The 19,371-nt window shown below is 42.9% G+C and overlaps 1 protein-coding gene across 8 annotated transcripts in view; it reads left to right on the top strand.

Annotated features, from left to right (window-relative positions):
• The window catches only part of GBF1 (golgi brefeldin A resistant guanine nucleotide exchange factor 1), a 349,375-nt gene that overhangs the window by 36,723 nt on the left and 293,281 nt on the right, over window positions 1-19,371 (top strand). For all 8 annotated transcript variants that reach the window (XM_069753292.1, XM_069753291.1, XM_069753293.1 and 5 more), the window contains exon 3: window positions 7,327-7,393. In XM_069753292.1, the coding sequence (XP_069609393.1) occupies window positions 7,327-7,393 (67 nt within the window). The remainder of the gene's footprint in view (window positions 1-7,326; window positions 7,394-19,371) is intronic.

Below are 19,371 nucleotides of genomic sequence, written 5' to 3'. Positions count from 1 at the left end.
TTTCCACTGGTCTAATGTCCATTCCTTGTGTTCTTTAGCCCAAACAAGTCTCTTCTGCTTGTTGCCTGTCCTTAGCAGTGGTTTCCTAGCAGCTATTTTACCATGAAGGCCTGCTGCACAAAGTCTCTTCTTAACAGTTGTTGTAGAGATGTGTCTGCTGCTAGAACTCTGTGTGGCATTGACCTGGTCTCTAATCTGAGCTGCTGTTAACCTGCGATTTCTGAGGCTGGTGACTCGGATAAGCTTATCCTCAGAAGCAGAGGTGACTCTTGGTCTTCCTTTCCTGGGGCGGTCCTCGTGTGAACCAGTTTCTTTGTAGCGCTTGATGGTTTTTGCCACTGCACTTGGGGACACTTTCAGAACCGTCTCCAGACACGGCGTCAACTTGCGGTGGACGCCGTGCCTGGAGACGGTTCTTCTCCTCTCCATCCAGTACGCTCAGTTTGCGGGTATTTTACCCGGCAGGTGGCCATTCCCCACCGTATCCTCTTTGCTCTCAAGCTCTCATTCTTCCCCCATTAGCGCTATTAGGGGTATTCTACCTATGCGCTATATACAGGTGTATCTCTCTCTGCTCCATCACCTTGGCCCTATCGGCCGTCATAGGCACGTGACTGATGAAAGTCCCAAGGGACTGAAGCGTTTCTAGTGCTACCAATAAATCGTTTCTACGGTTACTGAAGTTGAGTGCTAGACTTTCTTACTATATGTACTGTATATATACACACATATTTACTAGATGGTGGCCCGATTCTAACGCATCGGGTATTCTAGAATATGCATGTCCACGTAGTATATTATTATTATTATTATTATTATTATCATTATTTATTGTTATAGGGCCATTTTATTCCATGGTGCTTTACATGTGTGGAGGGGTATACATAATAAAAACAAGTACAATAATCTTAAACAATACAAGTCATAACTGGTACAGGAGGAGAGAGGACCCTGCCCGCGAAGGCTCACAATCTACAAGGGATGGGTGAGAATACAGTAGGCGAGGATAGAGCTGGTCATGCAGTGGTTTGGTCGATCGGTGGTTACTGCAGATTATAGGCTTGTCGGAAGAGGTGGGTCTTCAGGTTCTTTTTGAAGGTTTCGATGGTAGGCGAGAGTCTGATGTGTTGTGGTAGAGGGTTCCAGAGTAGGGGTGATACGCGAGAGAAATCTTGTATGCGATTGTGGGAAGAGGAGATAAGAGGGGAGTAGAGACGGAGATCTTGTGAGGATCGGAGGTTGCGTGCAGGAAAGTACTGGGAGACGAGGTCACAGATGTATGGAGGAGACAGGTTGTGGATGGCTTTGTACGTCATGGTTAGGGTTTTGTAGTGGAGTCTCTGGGCAATGGGGAGCCAGTGAAGATCTTGACAGAGGGGAGAGGCCGGGGGATAGCGGAGGGACAGGTGGATTATTTGGGCAGCAGAGTTTAGAATAGATTGGAGGGGTGCGAGAGTGTTCGAGGGGAGGCCACAGAGCAGGAGGTTGCAGTAGTCAAGGCGAGAGATGATGAGGGCATGCACTAGGGTTTTTGCAGATTCTTGGTTGAGGAATGTACGGATTTGTGAAATATTTTTGAGTTGAAGTCGGCAGGAAGTGGAAAGGGCTTGGATATGCGATTTGAAGGAGAGATCAGTGTCAAGGATTACCCCGAGGCAGCGAGCTCGTGGGACTGGGGAGAGTGGGCAGCCATTTACTGTAATGGATAGGGGGGGGGGGAGTCGCGTGAGATGGGGGAAAGATGATGAATTCTGTTTTGTTCATGTTAAGTTTCAGAAATCTAGTGGAGAAGAAGGGTGAAATAGTGGACAGACATGGAGTGATTCTGGTTAGTAGGGAGATATCTGGTCCAGAGATGTAGATCTGTGTGTCATCAGCATAGAGGTGATACTGAAAGCCATGAGATTCTATGAGCTGTCCCAAGCCAAAGGTGTAAATGGAGAAGAGCAGTGGCCCTAGGACTGAACCTTGTGGGACTATATTGCACAGCGACGGAGTATACAGCACAGAGCCACAAAGTATACAGACTTAAAATAAAAAATAAACCTATACTCACCCTCCGAAAGCCCGTTGAAGTCCTGGCCCTGTGTGCGGTGCACGCGGCAGCTTCCAGTCCCAGGGTTGGTATGGACGCAGGACCTGTGATGACATCGCGGTCACATGACCGTGATGTCATGGCAGGTCCTTCTCGCATAGCATCCTTGCCACCGGAACCTGCCGCTTGCATGGAGCGGTCACCGGAGTGTCGCAAGGAGCGGGAAAGGCGGTGGAAGGGGAGTATATAATGATTTCTTTTTTTATTATTATTATTTTTAACATTAGATCTTTTGACTATTGATGCTGCATATGCATCATCAATAGTAAAAAGTTGGTCACACAGGGTTAATAGCTGCGTTAATGGAGTGCGTTACACCGCGGTCCATTAACGCTGGCATTAACCCTGTGTGAGGGCTGACTGGAGGGGAGTATGGAGCGGGCAATGGCTGCAGGGAGAAAGGAGCGGCCATTTTTCCGCCGGACTGTGCCGGTCGCTGATTGGTCGTGGCTGTTTTGCTGCGATCAATCAGCGACTTGGATTTCCATGACAGACAGGCCGCGACCAATGAATATCTGAGACAGACAGACAGAAAGACGGAAGTGACCCTTAGACAATTATATAGTAACTAGATGGTGGCCCGATTCTAACGCACCAGGTATTCTAGAATATGCATGTCCACGTAGTATATTGTCCAGCTACGTAGTATATTTCCCATTGACGTAGTATATTTCCCATTGACCTAGTATATTGCCCATTTACTTAGTATATTGCGCAGCCACGTAGTATACAGCCCAGTGCCACGTAGTATACAGCCCAGTGCCACGTAGTATACAGCCCAGTGCCACGTAGTATACAGCCCAGTGCCACGTAGTATACAGCCCAGTGCCACGTAGGATATTGCCCAGCCACGTAGGATATTGCCCAGCCGCGTATGTCACAGATTAAAAAAATAAAAAATAAACATACTCACCTAACGATCCGAGGGCCCCTTGTAGTTGAACATACTCACCATTCTTGTCGCTGCTCCTCAGCATCCTGTCTCTCCGCTTCCTAGGATCCAACGGCGCTGTGCAGATGGGCGCGCAGCTGCCGCCATCTTGCGTGCCCAGGATGCTTTGCGAAATTACACATATGACTTAGCGGTCTCGCGAGACCGCTAGGTCTTATGGGTAATTTCGCAAAGCATCACCGGGAAAGGAAGATGGCGGCAGGCACGAGCGGTTCAGCGGACAACGGAGGGTGAGTATAGCAGGTTTTTTGTTTTTGTACTATTTTTAACATTACTTTCTTTTACTATTGATGCTGCATAGGCAGCATCAATAGTAAAAGTTTGGGGACACACAGGGTTAATAGCGGCGGTAACGGAATGCGTTACCGCCGGCATTAACCCTGTGTTAGTGGTGACCGGAGGGGAGTATGGAGCGGGCGCCAGGGACATTGACTGCGGGGAGTAAGCAGCGGAGCGCCGGGGACACTGACTGCGGGGAGCGGAGCGCAGGGGACACTGACTGCGGGGAGTATGGAGCGGGCGCCGGCCACTGTCTGCGGGGAGTATGGAGCGGCCATTTTCTTCCGGACTGTGCCCGTCGCTGATTGGTCGCCGCAAAACAGCCATGACCAATCAGCGACTTGGATTTCCATGATAGACAGAGGCCACGACCAATGAATATCCGTGACAGAAGGACAGACAGACAGACGGAAGTACCCCTTAGACAATTATGTATATAGATGTGTGTGTTGTGTGTGTGTATACATATACATATACGTAAACATATACGTATACATATACTAGATGGTGGCCCGATTCTAACGCATCGGGTATTCTAGAATATGCATGTCCACGTAGTATATTGCCCGTCCACGTAGTATATTGCCCGTCCACGTAGTATATTGCCCAGCCACGTAGTATATTGCCCAGCCACGTAGTATATTGCCCAGCCACGTAGTATATTGCCCAGCCACGTAGTATGTTGCCCAGCCACGTAGTATGTTGCCCAGCCACGTAGTATGTTGCCCAGCCACGTAGTATGTTGCCCAGCCACGTAGTATGTTGCCCAGCCACGTAGTATGTTGCCCAGCCACGTAGTATATTGCCCAGTCACGTAGTATATTGCCCAGGCATGTAGTATATTGCACAGCGACGGAGTATACAGCACAGAGCCACGTAGAGACTTAAGAAAAACAAAAACATATACTCACCTTCCGAAGGCCCGTTGAAGTCCTGCTATACTCACCATCCGCTGCCTTTCCCGCTCCTCGCCACGCTCCCGGGACCGCTCCATTGCAAGCGGCAGCTTCTGGTCCCAGAGCTCTTGTGAGCAGGACCTATGATGACGTCGCGGTCACATGACCGTGACTTCATGGCAGGTCCTTGTCGCACACCAGCCCTGGGACAGGAAGCTGCCGCTTGCAATGGAGCGGTCCCGGGAGCGCTGTGAGGAGCGGGAAAGGCGGCGGATGGTGAGTATAACAGGTTTTTGTTTATAGCAGGTTTTTTTTAATTTTTTTTTAATTTTTAACATGACATATTTTTACTATTGATGCTGCATAGGCAGCATCAATAGTAAATAGTTGGGGACACACAGGGTTAATAGCAGCGGTAACGGAGTGCGTTACACCGCGGGCCGTTACCGCTGCCATTAACCCTGTGTGAGTGGTGAGTGGAGGGGATTATGGAGCGGGCGCCGGGCTTTGACTGCAGGGGAGTAGGGGAGGGACTAATCGGACTGTGCCCGTCGCTGATTGGTCGCAGTAGCCATGACAGGCAGCTGCCGAGACCAATCAGCGAATGAATAACCGTGACAGAAAGACAGACGGAAGTGACCCTTAGACAATTATATAGTGTGTATATATGTGTATATATATATATATATATATATATATAAAATATAGTGTTGCAAATTGGATTTAAGTGTCATAAAGATTTAATTGTTTTGTTTTTCAAACAAACTTGTGGATGGTATTGTGTCTAAGGATAAATAGATAACTGAAATCAATCTTAAACACATGTGATAATTAGTTTTCCAGGTGATTCTAATTAAGGGAAAACTACTTAAAAATGATGTTTCACATTATTAAGCAGGCCAAAAGTTTCAAGCAATATGAGAAATAAAAAGGATCTCTCTGCTGCTGAAAAGTGTTAAATAGTGCAATGCCTTGGACAAGGTATGAAAAAATTAGATACTTCACAAAAACTTTGTGATCATCATACTGTGAAGAGATTTGTGACTGAAACAGAGCACAGACAGAGTTCATGCAGATAAAGGTATAATGAGGAAGGTTTCTGCCAGACAAATTCGTTGGATTAAGAGAGCAGCTGCCAAAATTCCATTACAAAGCAGCAAACAGTTATTTGAAGCTGCTGGTGCCTCGAGTCCCTCGAACCTCAAGGTGTATGATCCTTCAAAGGCTTGCTGTGGTGCATAAACCTACTATTCGGCCACCCCTGAACAGTGTTCATGAGCAGAAACGGTTGCAGTGGGCCCAGACATACATGAATTTTCAAACAGTCTTGTTTACTGATGAGTGTCGAGCAACCCTGTAGGGTCCAGATGGATGGAGTAGTGGATGGTTGGTGGATGGCCACCATGTCGCAACAAGGCTGCTACGTCAGCAAGGAGGTGGAGAAATCATGTTTTGGGCCGAAATCATGGGGTAACAGCTGGTGGGGCCCTTTAAGGTTCCTGAAGATGTGAAAATGACCTCTGTAAAGTAAATAGCGTTTCTGACTGACAACTTTCTTCCATGGTCTAAAAACAGAAACGTGCCTTCAGGAGCAAAATCATCTTCATGCATGACAATGCCCCATCTCATGCTGCAAATAATACCTCTGAGTCATTGGCTGCTATGGGCATAAAAAGAGATAAACTCATGGTGTGGCCACCATCTTCCCCTGACCTCAACCCTATAGAAAACCTTGGGAGAATCATCCAGCACAAGATCTATGAGGGTGGGAGGCAGTTCACATCAAAACAGCAGCTCTGGGAAGCTATTCTGACTTCATGCAAAGAAATACAAGCAGAAACTCTCCAAAAACTCACAAGTTCAATGGATGCAAGAATTGTGAAGGTGATATCAAAGAAGGGGTCCTATGTTAACATGTAACTTGGCCTGTTAGGATGTTTTGGAGTTAAATAGCTTTTTTTGTTCAGTGAATGTGACCTCCTAATGCTGCCAATTCCACAAATGAGCATTTTCAGTTTTTTAAAACATATCAAATGTTTAGAAATTCTACTGTGCCTAATAATTTGGGGAACAGTGCATTTTTAGTTTTTTTTATTCATTTTGGAGATTATACTGTTATCATTGGGAGGTTTCTTCAATTAAATTTGATGTATACTCTAACGGGTGATGACTTTTATTAGACTGACTGTTATTTGCACCGACCATTTAGGAAAATCCGAGAAAAATGTCATCTGCAGAATAATTTGGAACACAGTGTGTATATATATATGTATATATGTGTGTGTACATATATGTATGTGTGTGTGTGTGTGTATATAAATACACTTTTATGGAAAAGAACAAAAGATACACATATTTGGTATCGGCGAGTCCAGAACGATTCAACCTATAAGACTGGCCCACTAGTTAACCACTTTAGTGTACAGCGCCAAAATTTTTTATTTTTTTTGTTTGCCATATTTATTTATTTTTTACTTCTTTACTTTGTCCCACTATGGGACTTTCACTTTTACAGTCTGATCATTTGTAAATCATAGCAAAGCAGCAACTTAGCAATACTTTACAAACTGTCAGTTCTACACTGACAAACTTGCTACACCTTGCTCTGAGCATGTTATACCAATTTTGCTAGCTATGGTGACCTGAATGTAACAACATCGGGTCACCATGGCAATGATTGGTCCCTCGCGATGATGCCGATTGGAGAACAGAGAAGGCTCCGTCCGTCTGCTTGCCTGCTAAATACTGTGATCGATATTCCAGTATTTAGGGGGTTAAAGTCCCGGGAGTGGTGCAGCCACTGCTTCAGTACTGAGTGCCGGGTATCAGCTGTCCGAATCAGCTGACACCCGGCGACTCTCGCGTACACAGCCTCTGTGCGCACAAAATGTCCATGACTTATCCATATTTCAAAGGTCGGTGAGTACCAGCCAACCATGAATGTTGGGAAGGGGTTAAATTCCAAAAGTTGAATTCAGTAGTAGGGAAATGAATCCTCCTTCTTTTACATTTCCCATTCTCTTTTGAATCCATTTACCTATTTATATTTCAGTCTGAGATTTGGCTTCCTAGTAATGGTGGCTATTTTTATTTCACTCTTTTAGGATGAAGAGCAGGACCCCTTGCTGCACAATTTTAGCCAACTGAAAGACATCCTGAATAATGTAAAATGTAAGTATTACATTGAGTTATTGGTTAGATCGCACATTTAGCCATTTAGAGTCTCCCTTCTAGTTTACTTCTGTATTGTTTGTTTTTGTTGTTTATTCATAGAATCATAAGTATAACTTTGTGCTGTCATATTGTATCCCTTTCATGACGTCTGACTTTTCCATTATATGTCGTGTCCCTGCCTTTGATGGGTGCATGCATGCCGAGCCCGCTCCTTTCCGAGCAGATGATGGCTGATTTAATTTGCCTGCAGGTGTTAACCTGTTAAATGCTGCCATCAGTTTCTGACTGGGGCTTTTAACATGTGCATGTGACATGACCGCCCAAGGGTTGCCATTACAGTCGATGGTCTGCTGAAGACCTCCGTGCTTGTCATGACGATTTTTCTGTGAAAGCTAACCTGATGCACTACAATCCTACAAGCAATAAGACAATCACAGATTTAATTCCCCTAAGGGGACTATTAAATACAGTAATAAGTTAAAAAATGGTTTTAAAAATAATGGAAAAAAAAAGTTTATATCACCTCCCTTTTGACCAATTAAAAATACTGTAAAACGAACAAAAAAAACACATTTGGTATGTTTGTTAAAAAAAAAAAAGTTTTTTTTTTTTTTTTTGCTTTCCACAGCAATGTAGTAACAGGCAATAATTGTGTCTTCCCCAAAAATGGGATCAGTAGAAATGTCAGCACAGGGCACAAATAATAAGCGCCCACACAGCCCAAGTAAGTGACTCATCGCTGAAATCAGGTTCTCAGCCCCTACACCGTGCTGATTTCCGATTCCATAGCAAAAGATGCTGAAAGATTCCCATTAATCGTCAGCTTAGGCTACGTTTACATTTGCGTTGCGTCGGGCGCAGCCGCGGCGACGCATGCGTCATGCGCCCCTATATTTAACATGGGGGGCGCATGGACATGCGTTGCTCTTGCGTTTTGTGACGTATGCGTCACTGTGGTGCATGCGTCAGGGCGCAGAGGAAGCTGCATGATGCAGTTTTTTCTGTGCCAAAAACCATGCAAAAGTGAACGCATGCGTCACAAAACGCTGCGTTGTGCATGCGTTTACATTTGCGTTGTGTGTTGCCGACGCAGCACCGCACAACGCAAATGTGAACGTAGCCTAAGAGAGGTGGTGTGAAACTAAAGTTGATTTTAATCTAAATGTGTAATGTAACTTGTTTGCCATTCTACTATAATTAAAAAGTGTATGTGTGTGTGTATGTGTATATATATATATATATATATATATATATATATATATATATATATATATATATATATATATATATATATATATATATATATATATATATATATATATATATATATATATATATATATTTTTTTTTTATTTATTGTACATAATTTTCTTTTTTCTTTTGTTATGTAAGATCATATGTTGGTGAACATAATGACAGCACGAGTCTTTTTCTGTTTCGTCTCATGTCCTGAGAGGCTAATACAGATTTCCAGTAGCAGGTGGCTTAGAAAGGTCAGAGTATTCCTTATGGCATTTGCACCTGCCATACTGCAGTGTAGAAGCAAGGCTCGATTTGAGAATGGGCTTTGGTGATGTTCCTGCGTAAATTTAGTTCTGTTATACTTTGTGCTTTGCAAACAATGCTGCACATGGCGTCAGGATTTATAAACATCACTTTCTTTCTTTTTTTTTTTTTGCACAGCACCATCTGTAAAGTTATGTTGAACACTTAGAGGGATTCTTACAGTACGATGTGTCTCAATGCGTATTCTATTTTGCAGACTAAAAAGTGACTGCAGTTTCCTGACATCCATACATCTAATGAGAACCTGTCCAATTTGTTTTTCTATGTAATTATATTTTTCTATAAAATATAAATTCTCAAGTACCTTTTCTTAAAGGAACGTTACAATGCAGATTTCGATTATTCCTCCCTAAAGTTTGAGAAGGTGAATAGTAACACCCAGTTGTCAATATAATCGTAGGCGTGTCAGGGACCCTGTCAGGACTAGAGATGAGAGAATATGTTCGGAAAACGAAATTTGCCATATTCGTACCATATTCGTGCCGATTTTTGTTTGATGATCGTTTCCGAACATATTTGCTCATCTGTACTCCCATTGACTCCAAATGCCTTTCTTCTATTTTCGCTGAATATTGCAAATACGCTGATCGTAATCCGCACCAAATATTGAAATATTCGCTCCTCTCTAGTCAGGACAGATTGGACAGTGTCAGATTGATTAAGGCCACACTCAACGTAGAATACCCTTGTGTAAGCTTTTTTTTTTCCTATATAGATCCAAAGTTATACGCCCCAGAAATTTGAACAGAATTCTAATAAAAGATGTCTAGGAATTGTTATCTCATGAGAAATACAAGTTTTTAAGATGTATTGATTTAACCCTTTAACACTGACGGCTATATCAGCTATGACATGTCATTTAGTGCTCTATGGTGGATATTTCTGTCATGCTGGTCGCACAGCTTCTCCACTGGTGCTATCGGCTACAGGGGTCTCTGTTACAGCCAGGCTCCTGCTGTAACTCCTAGGATTGGTGTTCTAAAATAAAATACAGGGTGGGCCATTTATATGGATACAACTTTGTGGGCCATTTATTTGCATTAAAAAATGGTCAACTTCAAAATGGCCGCCATGGTCACCATCCATCTTGAAAAGTTTTCCCCCTCCCATATACTAATGTGCCGCAAACAGGACGTTGATACCACCAACCATTCCCATTTTATTTAGGTATATCCATATTCATGGCCCACCCAGGTGTATTCATATAAATGGCCCACCCTGTATTTATCCTATATGGTGCACGCCGTAAGGAAAGAAAAAAAAAATATTAGAATTGATGGGTTTTGCTAGTCTAGCCTCACAAAAAAATTGTATGTACCCAAAAAATATTATCGGTGAAAACATCTTGTCCTGAAAAAAAAAAAAAAAAAAAAAAAGCCCTCACACAGCTCCATTGACAGAAAAATGTAAAATATATGGCTCAGAATATGGCCACACTAAAAACAAATGATTTCTCGATCACCCATGACATCACCATGAGAGAGGGGATTCGCCCTTCAAGGACAGGGAATTCTACAGGATAATAAGGTGGTACCTTTCCCTCACATCAATTGGTTTCTTGTTCTTGACGAGGAAAAAGATTTAGCAGGGTTGGCGTGCCTGAAAATTGTAGGTGGTGGTGGCAGATTGCTTATTTCAACTAATGGAGTTAGTATAAGGCTGTGTGCCCACTTTGCGTTTTTTATGCGCTTCTGCCGCGTTTTTTGCGGCAGCAGAAACTCATAAAAACACTTAAAAACCACATTCCCATGCAATCCTATGGGATTCCACAGTTGCTGTGCCCATACTGCAGATTTTCCCACTGCAGAATCGCATAGCGGTATAAACCGCAGCATGTTCATTATTTCTGCGGAATCGCGGCAATTCCGCCTCCAAAGGATTGCATTCACACGCTCACTTTACGCATGTGGCTATGCCCACCATGCGTAAAGTGAGCGATTCATGTGTGGATGGTACCCGGGTGTGGAGGAGAGTCTCCTCATTTCTGTAAAAAAAAAAAAAAAAAAAGAATTAAAATAAAAAATAATATACTTACCTTCTGATGCCCCCCAGAGTCCTCCCGGCTCTCAGTGGTGCACGCGGCAGCTTCCGTTCCCAGGGATGCATTGCGCGAATCACCTGGGATGACGTTGCGGTCATGTCACAAAGGTCCTTTGCACAAAGCATCCCTGGGAACGGAATGTACCGGGAGCGCCGCTGAGGAGATATACAGTGGGGCAAAAAAGTATTTAGTCAGTCAGCAATAGTGCAAGTTCCACCACTTAAAAAGATGAGAGGCGTCTGTAATTTACATCATAGGTAGACCTCAACTATGGGAGACAAACTGAGAAAAAAAAATCCAGAAAATCACATTGTCTGTTTTTTTAACATTTTATTTGCATATTATGGTGGAAAATAAGTATTTGGTCAGAAACAAAATTCCATCTCAATATTTTGTAATATATCCTTTGTTGGCAATGACAGAGGTCAAACGTTTTCTGTAAGTCTTCACAAGGTTGCCATACACTGTTGTTGGTATGTTGGCCCATTCCGCCATGCAGATCTCCTCTAGAGCAGTGATGTTTTTGGCTTTTCGCTTGGCAACATGGACTTTTTTTAACATTCTATCTTTTACTATTGATGCTTGACAAGAGTGACCAACCTCTCAATCACAAAACGCAAGCATTCTGCAAGCTAAAAACGCTGGCAAAACGCTTGTGTTTTGCAGGTAAACGCATGCGAATTCCGCATGCCTTTTACCCGCGGCAAGGAGTTGTGGAAATGCTGCGGACATTTCCGAAACATTTCTGCAACGTGGGCACATAGCCTAAAAGAAAACATCAAGGAGGGCTTCCTAAACTGCAACAGCCTTAAGGTACCTTCACACATAACGATATCGGTAACGATATCGTTGCTTTTTGTGACGTAGCAACGATATCGTTAAGGAAACGTTATGTGTGACAGCAACCAACGATCAGGCCCCTGCTGGGAGATCGTTGGTCGCTGAACAAAGTCCAGAACTTTATTTCGTCGCTGGATCTCCCGTGGACATCGCTGGATCGGCGTGTGTGACACCGATCCAGCGATGTCTTCACTGGTAACCAGGGTAAACATCGGGTCACTAAGCGCGGCCCTGCGCTTAGTAACCCAATGTTTACCCTGGTTACCGGCATCGTTGGTCGCTGGAGAGCGGTCTGTGTGACAGCTCTCCAGCGACCAAACAGCGACGCTGCAGCGATCCGGATCGTTGTCGGTATCGCTGCAGCGTCGCTTAATGTGAAGGGGCCTTTAGACAAAGGAACTGAGAGCTAAATCTTCAGCCAGATAGTACAGATGTGGGGCCTTCCGGATATAGATCCGTTTGCCAACAGAACAGAAAAATTATCAGATTCTGTTCTCGGAATCCCAGGGAGGGTCCCCAAGTGGTAGATGCCTTCCTGATCCTGTGGGATTATGACCTAGGATAAGCCTTTCCACCAGTAGCCCTATTCGCATTAGTTTTAACAAAGATCAGGGAAGAGACATCAAGAATTATTCTGATAGCTCCCTTTTAGCCCAGAAGACCATGATTTTCATGGTTAATGTCTGTCACCGAAACGTGTTTCCAGAGATTCCGAATCTTCTCTCACAGGGGCCGGTGCACTATCCACAAGTAGCTACATTAGCGGCGTGAAATTTGAGAGGCCACTTTTAACCCTGCTGTTCTGTTTAGATTTCACATACACTTGTACTGTTCCCGGTCATTTTTGACCGTCCTTATAAAATAATCATTTTTAGCTAATCTAAGTGGTTTTTTTAAACAGTTTTTGCACTATATTGCTTGTGAAGATGGTTGTTCAAATACCAGAAAAAAAAATAAATACAAAGCTTGTTTTATATTTTTTTTATATCCAAAAGGGAACATGGTATTTTTTCGATTTTTGTAAAAATTGATTATTTTTGCAGATAAAAAAAAATCTTGATCTAAATGTTAACTATAAGTAATAATATCAAACATTATGTAGATATACTTTTTTCAAAGGCAAAAAAAAAAAAAGCTTTTTTCTCTCTAAAATGGCAAAAAACGTTGTTTTTTATACACTTATACTGTTCCCGGTCATTTTTGACCGGACCTAACAAAGTTGTGATTTGTACCTAATTCAAGTGTTATTTGATTACCTGTTGCATTGTTTTACTGTATGTGAACATGGTTTTCAATAATCAGATGAAAAATTAAATCAAAAACTTTTATTTTTTGAATCAAATAAATTAACATTTTTTGCAATATTTGCTTCATATTGCACATAAAAACTTTTCTTTATTCTAAACTATATACAAACTTTTCAAAAAAAAAAAAAAGTTTTTTTGTCAAAAACAAATGATAAATGCGATCAATGTATTACTTGCATTGATCACATGTATAATTTACATGACGCTTGCACAAGTATTTTGCACATTTGCAACACATAATATTAGATTTATGGTTACTGGACGTTGGACAGAATGAGCATCTTTTTCGCTTGCAGCTGGTTGCGATGGTGGAAGCCGTTTCAGTATCAGTGGTGGTCGAAGCTGTTGGCTCGCCGTCTCCACCATGCTCTCGAATTTGTCGGGCCACTTTTTCTGCACTCTCATTTCTTGGATTTCGTGGCCGTGTTTTTACATATGGATTAGTGAGAGACTTCCCCAATTCCTCAATAAAAAGCCGTCGTTTGTGTAATTTTTTTTCTTGCCATTTGGGGTTTATTTCCCGCCACAATACAAAGGCATTATAGGCAGATACATCGATCAGGTTGTAAAAGAGAATCATAGGCCACCTATTTGTTTTTCTTTTACATGTATACGTGCCTACAAGCTGGTCTAATGTGTCAACAGCACCTTTAGTGGCGTTATAGTGAAGAATCATGTCTGGCTTTCTGTCATCTCTCTCACTTATTTTTGCATCATGGTGCATGGTGCTCATGAGGATAACTTGTTTATTTTTTTTGGGAACGTACGACGCTACCGTAGTGTCCTTTGTAAAATAAAACATTGAACTGTGTACGTCTCTCTTATTGAGGATACCCTGTGGAAGTTCAGGTTTATTTTTTCGTACAGTACCCAGCATAGTTATATTGTTTTTTTGTAACATCTGCCCCAATTGGTAGGATGTGAAGAAATTGTCACAGGTAACGTTTCTCCCTTTGAGTCCATGGGTCAAGTCCAAAACTACCCTCATGCCTTGGTTTTTTTCAGGTCTTTCTAGAGGGTTTTTTCCAATATATACTTGAACATTTGCAGCATATGATGTTTTACTGTCACACAGAGTCCAGATTTTTATACCGTATTTTGCTGGTTTACTTGGAATGTATTGCCTGAATGGGCACCTGCTTCTAAATGACACCAGCTGCTCATCAACAGTGACATTTTCTACGGTATTATAACATTTTGGGAGTATCTCGACCCATTTACTCCACAAATCCCTAATTGGGGCAAGTTTATCTGTGCTTCTTCTTTCAGATCTATCCGTTTTGTCATCAAACCGTAGAACTCTGGAAATTTCGTGGAATCTTTCTAAAGACATGGTGGCCCTAAATATATGACGCCCCGTTTCCGAATTCCACAAACTTTTAGTGGACTCTCCATATGATTTGTATACTCCAGCTAATAGAAGTAACCCGATGTAAGCATTCATAGCCGTCACATCGAAGTTCTTCCATTTATCGCCATAAACCTTTTTTCCCTCAATGTTTGTCATTTGGATAAGTATATTTTGCATGGCTATATTTATGAATAATAGGAATGCCGATTGAATGTCATCAATTCTAGCAATTGCATATCTAGTGGGACCTGGAGTATCTGTGATGACATTTGATGAAGACCTTCTACCAGTCGGAGCAGGAGGCTGCAATTTCCAAACGACATCTTTGTTTTTTGAATTGATTTCTTGCGTCAGACCGGTTGTCGGGGTTTCCACATCAGATTCACCCTCAGAATCCGAGTTCTTGGCAATATCTTCATCCTCACTAATGTTGTCCTCCTCTTCGGAGACATTTTCAGGTGGGACATCCTCGTCTGTATCGGAGTCGTTTATAAACTCCTCCAATTCAGCTTGGGTGAAGTGTCTTCTTCTCATGCTGTAAGGCATCACTGTTGAATGAAAAAATAAAATATATCCATAAACAATGAATGAAAAAAAAAATCTAAACAATTTCGCAACAATACACACAATAACGTGCCGTCACACATTGAGATATGCCCTGTGATTATGGTGCTGGAGCGTCGCAAACAAAAATGAGGCATGCACTCATTCTATCACAGCAGTGAGAATATGTACTCATAAGCAGACATTGAGTCTACACAACCCTAATGCTAACCCCCTATCATCCATTCTATCACAGCAGTGAGAATATGTACTCATAAGCAGACATTGAGTCTACACAACCCTAATGCTAACCCCCTATCATCCATTTTATCACAGCAGTGAGAATATTGAATAATTTTAGAATAAAAGAATAATTTATCTGTAACATACCTGTAAAAATGGGACTTCAGAGCTCTGACGTCTGAACCTCTGCTCACTCTGTGTTGTCTCCAGCTGAACTGAAACTCTACACTGCTATGTTATCTGTCTACAGATAAGATCAGAGCAGACACCACCCTGCAGCAGGAAAAAGCTCACAGTACAACACTTAAGGTGAATTCTGCTTAGGACAGCATTGCACAGTGTAATACTGTACAACCAGCAAACACATGGAAAATCAGAAAATCATGATTTACAATATGAAATGTTGACAACTGAATGGAACTAGATCTATATGAACAGCAGGGTAAATAAAAACCAGTGAAATAAATTGCGCATAGCTATACTGGAAGCGAATCCGTCGGCTGTATCGCAACTTGAAAATGTTGGTATGTGTAAATCTTTTCTGACCAAAAGTAGTCAGATACATTGATAAATAGTAGTAGATGCAATATATAGTTCAAAATGAGGTGATAGCACCTTTATTTTTGTCAAAAATTGTCTGGAGAGCTGAATAAAGGCCTATCGGTCATTTTTGACCGAACAGTACAAGTGTAAAAAAAATTGTACCAAATAAAGTAAACAAAAATTAAAAAAAAAAAAAAATTCCCACAGAGAGTACCCCCCTAATGACGAAAAGTCAGGGAGCCTCAAGTCTCAGAATCACACGCTGAATTTTTATAACATTATAGAATTTCAAAAACGGTCATTTTTGACCTAACAGAACAGCAGGGTTAAGAAAAAAAACTGGTTTTCGCCTAATCTTATTTCCGCCCTACTTCAGAATAGAAAAGCAGCTACTGAAAAAATCTCCTAGCACTTGGAGGAAGTTTTCAACCACTTCAGGGTCAAAAATAGAGGGGATGGGGCAACCAGTTATTAGTATTCTGGAATTCTTGCAAAAAGGTCTTGAGTTAGGCCTGTCCACAAGTACCCTTTAAAGTCCAGGTGTCAGCACTGGCAGCTCCGTACATTTGTGACTTGGCAAAATATCATCGTGTCTTGACCTTTATCAGAGCTTCATCTATATCTAGACCCATTTTGCTAGAAAGCTTATAGCCATGGGATTTAAACTTGGTCCTAACAAACATGACAAATATGCCATTGGAGCCTATAGAGTCTCTTAAGAGTCTTTCACTTAAAATGGCCATCCTAGTAGCTTTAACATCTGCTTGTATGGTCAGTGGTATGCAGCCCCTTTCTATAGTTCCACCATGTATGCAAATCCTAGAAGACAGATCCAACCTACCTACCTATCTAAAGTAGCTTCCCAATTTCATAGAAAATAGGAGGTACTGTATTTTTCTGACTATAAGACTCACTTTTCCCCCCAAATAAGTGTGAGGAACATGGGGGTTGCGTCTTATAGTTCGAACGCAGGCTTACCAGTTGGTTGCAGCAGTGGTGTGGTGATACTGAGGCACGGTGGGCGGTACGGCGTGCACCTGAGCAGAGTCCCTTCCTCAGGTGAGGTGTCGCCGCGGCCTGGTGTCCACGGAGAGCATAGCCGGGTGAATCACGGGCTTCTTGGTGGCGGCAGCCATCTTCCTGAGGCCGCACGTGCGCAGATTGAGTTCTCTGCTTCCCAGCGCTTCAGGAAAATGGCCGCGGGAGGCCGCGCGTGTGCAGATTGAGATCGCGGCGACCATTTTCCTGAACCCGAGTTCGCAGATTGAGATTTCGGCTTAAGAAAATTGGCTGCCGCGATCTCCATCTTCGCACGTTTAGCCTCCCGCTGCATTTTCCTGAAGCCCCGGAAAGCGGAGTACTCAATCTGCGCATGCGTGGCTTCAGGAAGATGGCTCTGCTCCTCGCCTTGGATACCGGACCGATGCATCAGCTCACCTCAGGAAGGGATCCTACTCGAGTGCACGCCGTACCGCCCACCGCGCCTCAGCATCGCCACACCTCTGCCGCCACCATGCCTCCTGTGACTCTGCTGTACCACCGCCAGCCCTCAGGTAAGATACCTTAAATTCGGACAATAAGACGGACCCCCATCTTATAAAACTTTTTTTCTGCTATTTTCACCCAAAATTTGGGGTGCGTCTTATGGTCCGGTGCGTCTTATAGTCTGAAAAATACGGGGTAGTCCACCTTCCTTTTTCTGTAGCCCCCAAAAAACAGAAGAAGAACTTCATACTCTAGATGTTTAACCCCTTTCTGACATCTGACATACTATCGCGTCGAGGTGGGGTGGGCCCATATGACCACCGACTGGATAGTACATCATAGCGATCGGTCGCAGCTGACATCCGGCACAATGTGTCAGGAGCGGTCACGGACCGCTCCCAGCACATTAACCCCCGGCACACCGCGATCAAACATGATCGCGGTGTGCCCGGCGGTACAGGGAAGCATCGCGCAGGGATGGGACTCCCTGCATGCTTCCCTGAGCCCCCCGAAGGTCTCATACCTCCTTCCTCGCTGCAGGCCCCGGATCCAAAATGGCCGCGGCATCCGGGTCCTGCAGGGAGGGAGGTGGCTTCACAGCGCCTGCTCAGAGCAGGCACTGTGAAGCCTGGAGCTGTGCATGTCAGATCGCTGACACGGTGCACAGCAAAATTTTTCAGATGTGTAAGAAAAATTACCCCCCCCCCCCCAAATCCCCCCCACCCCAAAAAAAAATATTGTTGCTATAAATACATTTCTTTATCTAAATAAAAAAAAACAATAAAATAAAAGTACACATATTTAGTATCGCCACGTCCGTAACGACCCCACCTGTAAAACTGTCCCACTAGTTAACCCCTTCAGTGAACGCGGTAAAAAAAAGAGGCAAAAAACGCTTTATTATCATACCGCCAAACAAAAAGTGGAATAACACGTGATCAAAATGACGGATATAAATAACCATGGTACCGCTGAAAACGTCATCTTGTCCCGCAAAAAACGAGCTTCCATACAGCATCATCAGCGAAAAAATAAAAAAGTTATAGTCCTCAGAATAAAGCGATGCAAAAATAATTATTTTTTCTATAAAATAGTTTTTATCGTATAAAAGCGCCAAAACATAAAAAAAATGATATAAATGAGGTATCGCTGTAATCGTACTGACCCGAAGAATAAAACTGCTTTATCCATTTTACCAAACGCGGAATGGTATAAACGCCTCCCCCTAAAGAAGTTCATGAATAGCTGGTTTTTGGTCATTCTGCCTCACAAAAATCGGAATAAAAAGCGATCAAAAATTGTCACGTGCCCGAAAATGTTACCAATAAAAACATCAACTCGTCCCGCAAAAAACAAGACCTCACATGACTCTGTGGTCCAAAATATGGAAAAATTATAGCTCTCAAAATGTGGTAACGCAAAAAATATTTTTTGCAATAAAAAGCGTCTTTCAGTGTGTGACGGCTGCCAATCATAAAAATCCGCTAAAAACCCCGCTATAAAAGTAAATCAAAACCCCCTTCATCACCCCCTTAGTTAGGGAAAAATTAAAAATTTAAAAAAATGTATTTATTTCTATTTTCCCATTAGGGCTAGGGTTGGGGCTAAAGTTAGGGTTGGGGCTTGGATTACATTTACGGTTGGGAATAGGGTTGGGATTAGGGTTAGGGGTGTGTCAGGGTAAGGGGTGTGTTTAGGGTTACCGTTGAGATTAGGGTTAGGGGTGTGTTTAGGGTTACCGTTGAGATTAGGGTTAGGGGTGTTTTTAGGGTTACCGTTGAGATTAGGGTTAGGGGTGTTTTTAGGGTTACCGTTGAGATTAGGGTTAGGGGTGTTTTTAGGGTTACCGTTGAGATTAGGGTTAGGGGTGTGTTTAGGGTTACCGTTGAGATTAGGGTTAGGGGTGTGTTTGGATTAGGGTTTCAGTTATAATTGGGGGGTTTCCACTGTTTAGGCACATCAGGGGGCTCTCCAAACGCGACATGGCGTCCGATCTCAATTCCAGCCAATTCTGCGTTGAAAAAGTAAAACAGTGCTTCTTCCCTTCCGAGCTCTC

This window comes from Ranitomeya imitator, chromosome 2 (genome assembly GCF_032444005.1).
Source record: "Ranitomeya imitator isolate aRanImi1 chromosome 2, aRanImi1.pri, whole genome shotgun sequence".
Lineage (NCBI taxonomy): Eukaryota > Metazoa > Chordata > Amphibia > Anura > Dendrobatidae > Ranitomeya > Ranitomeya imitator.
This window is presented reverse-complemented; position numbering and strand designations above follow the sequence as displayed.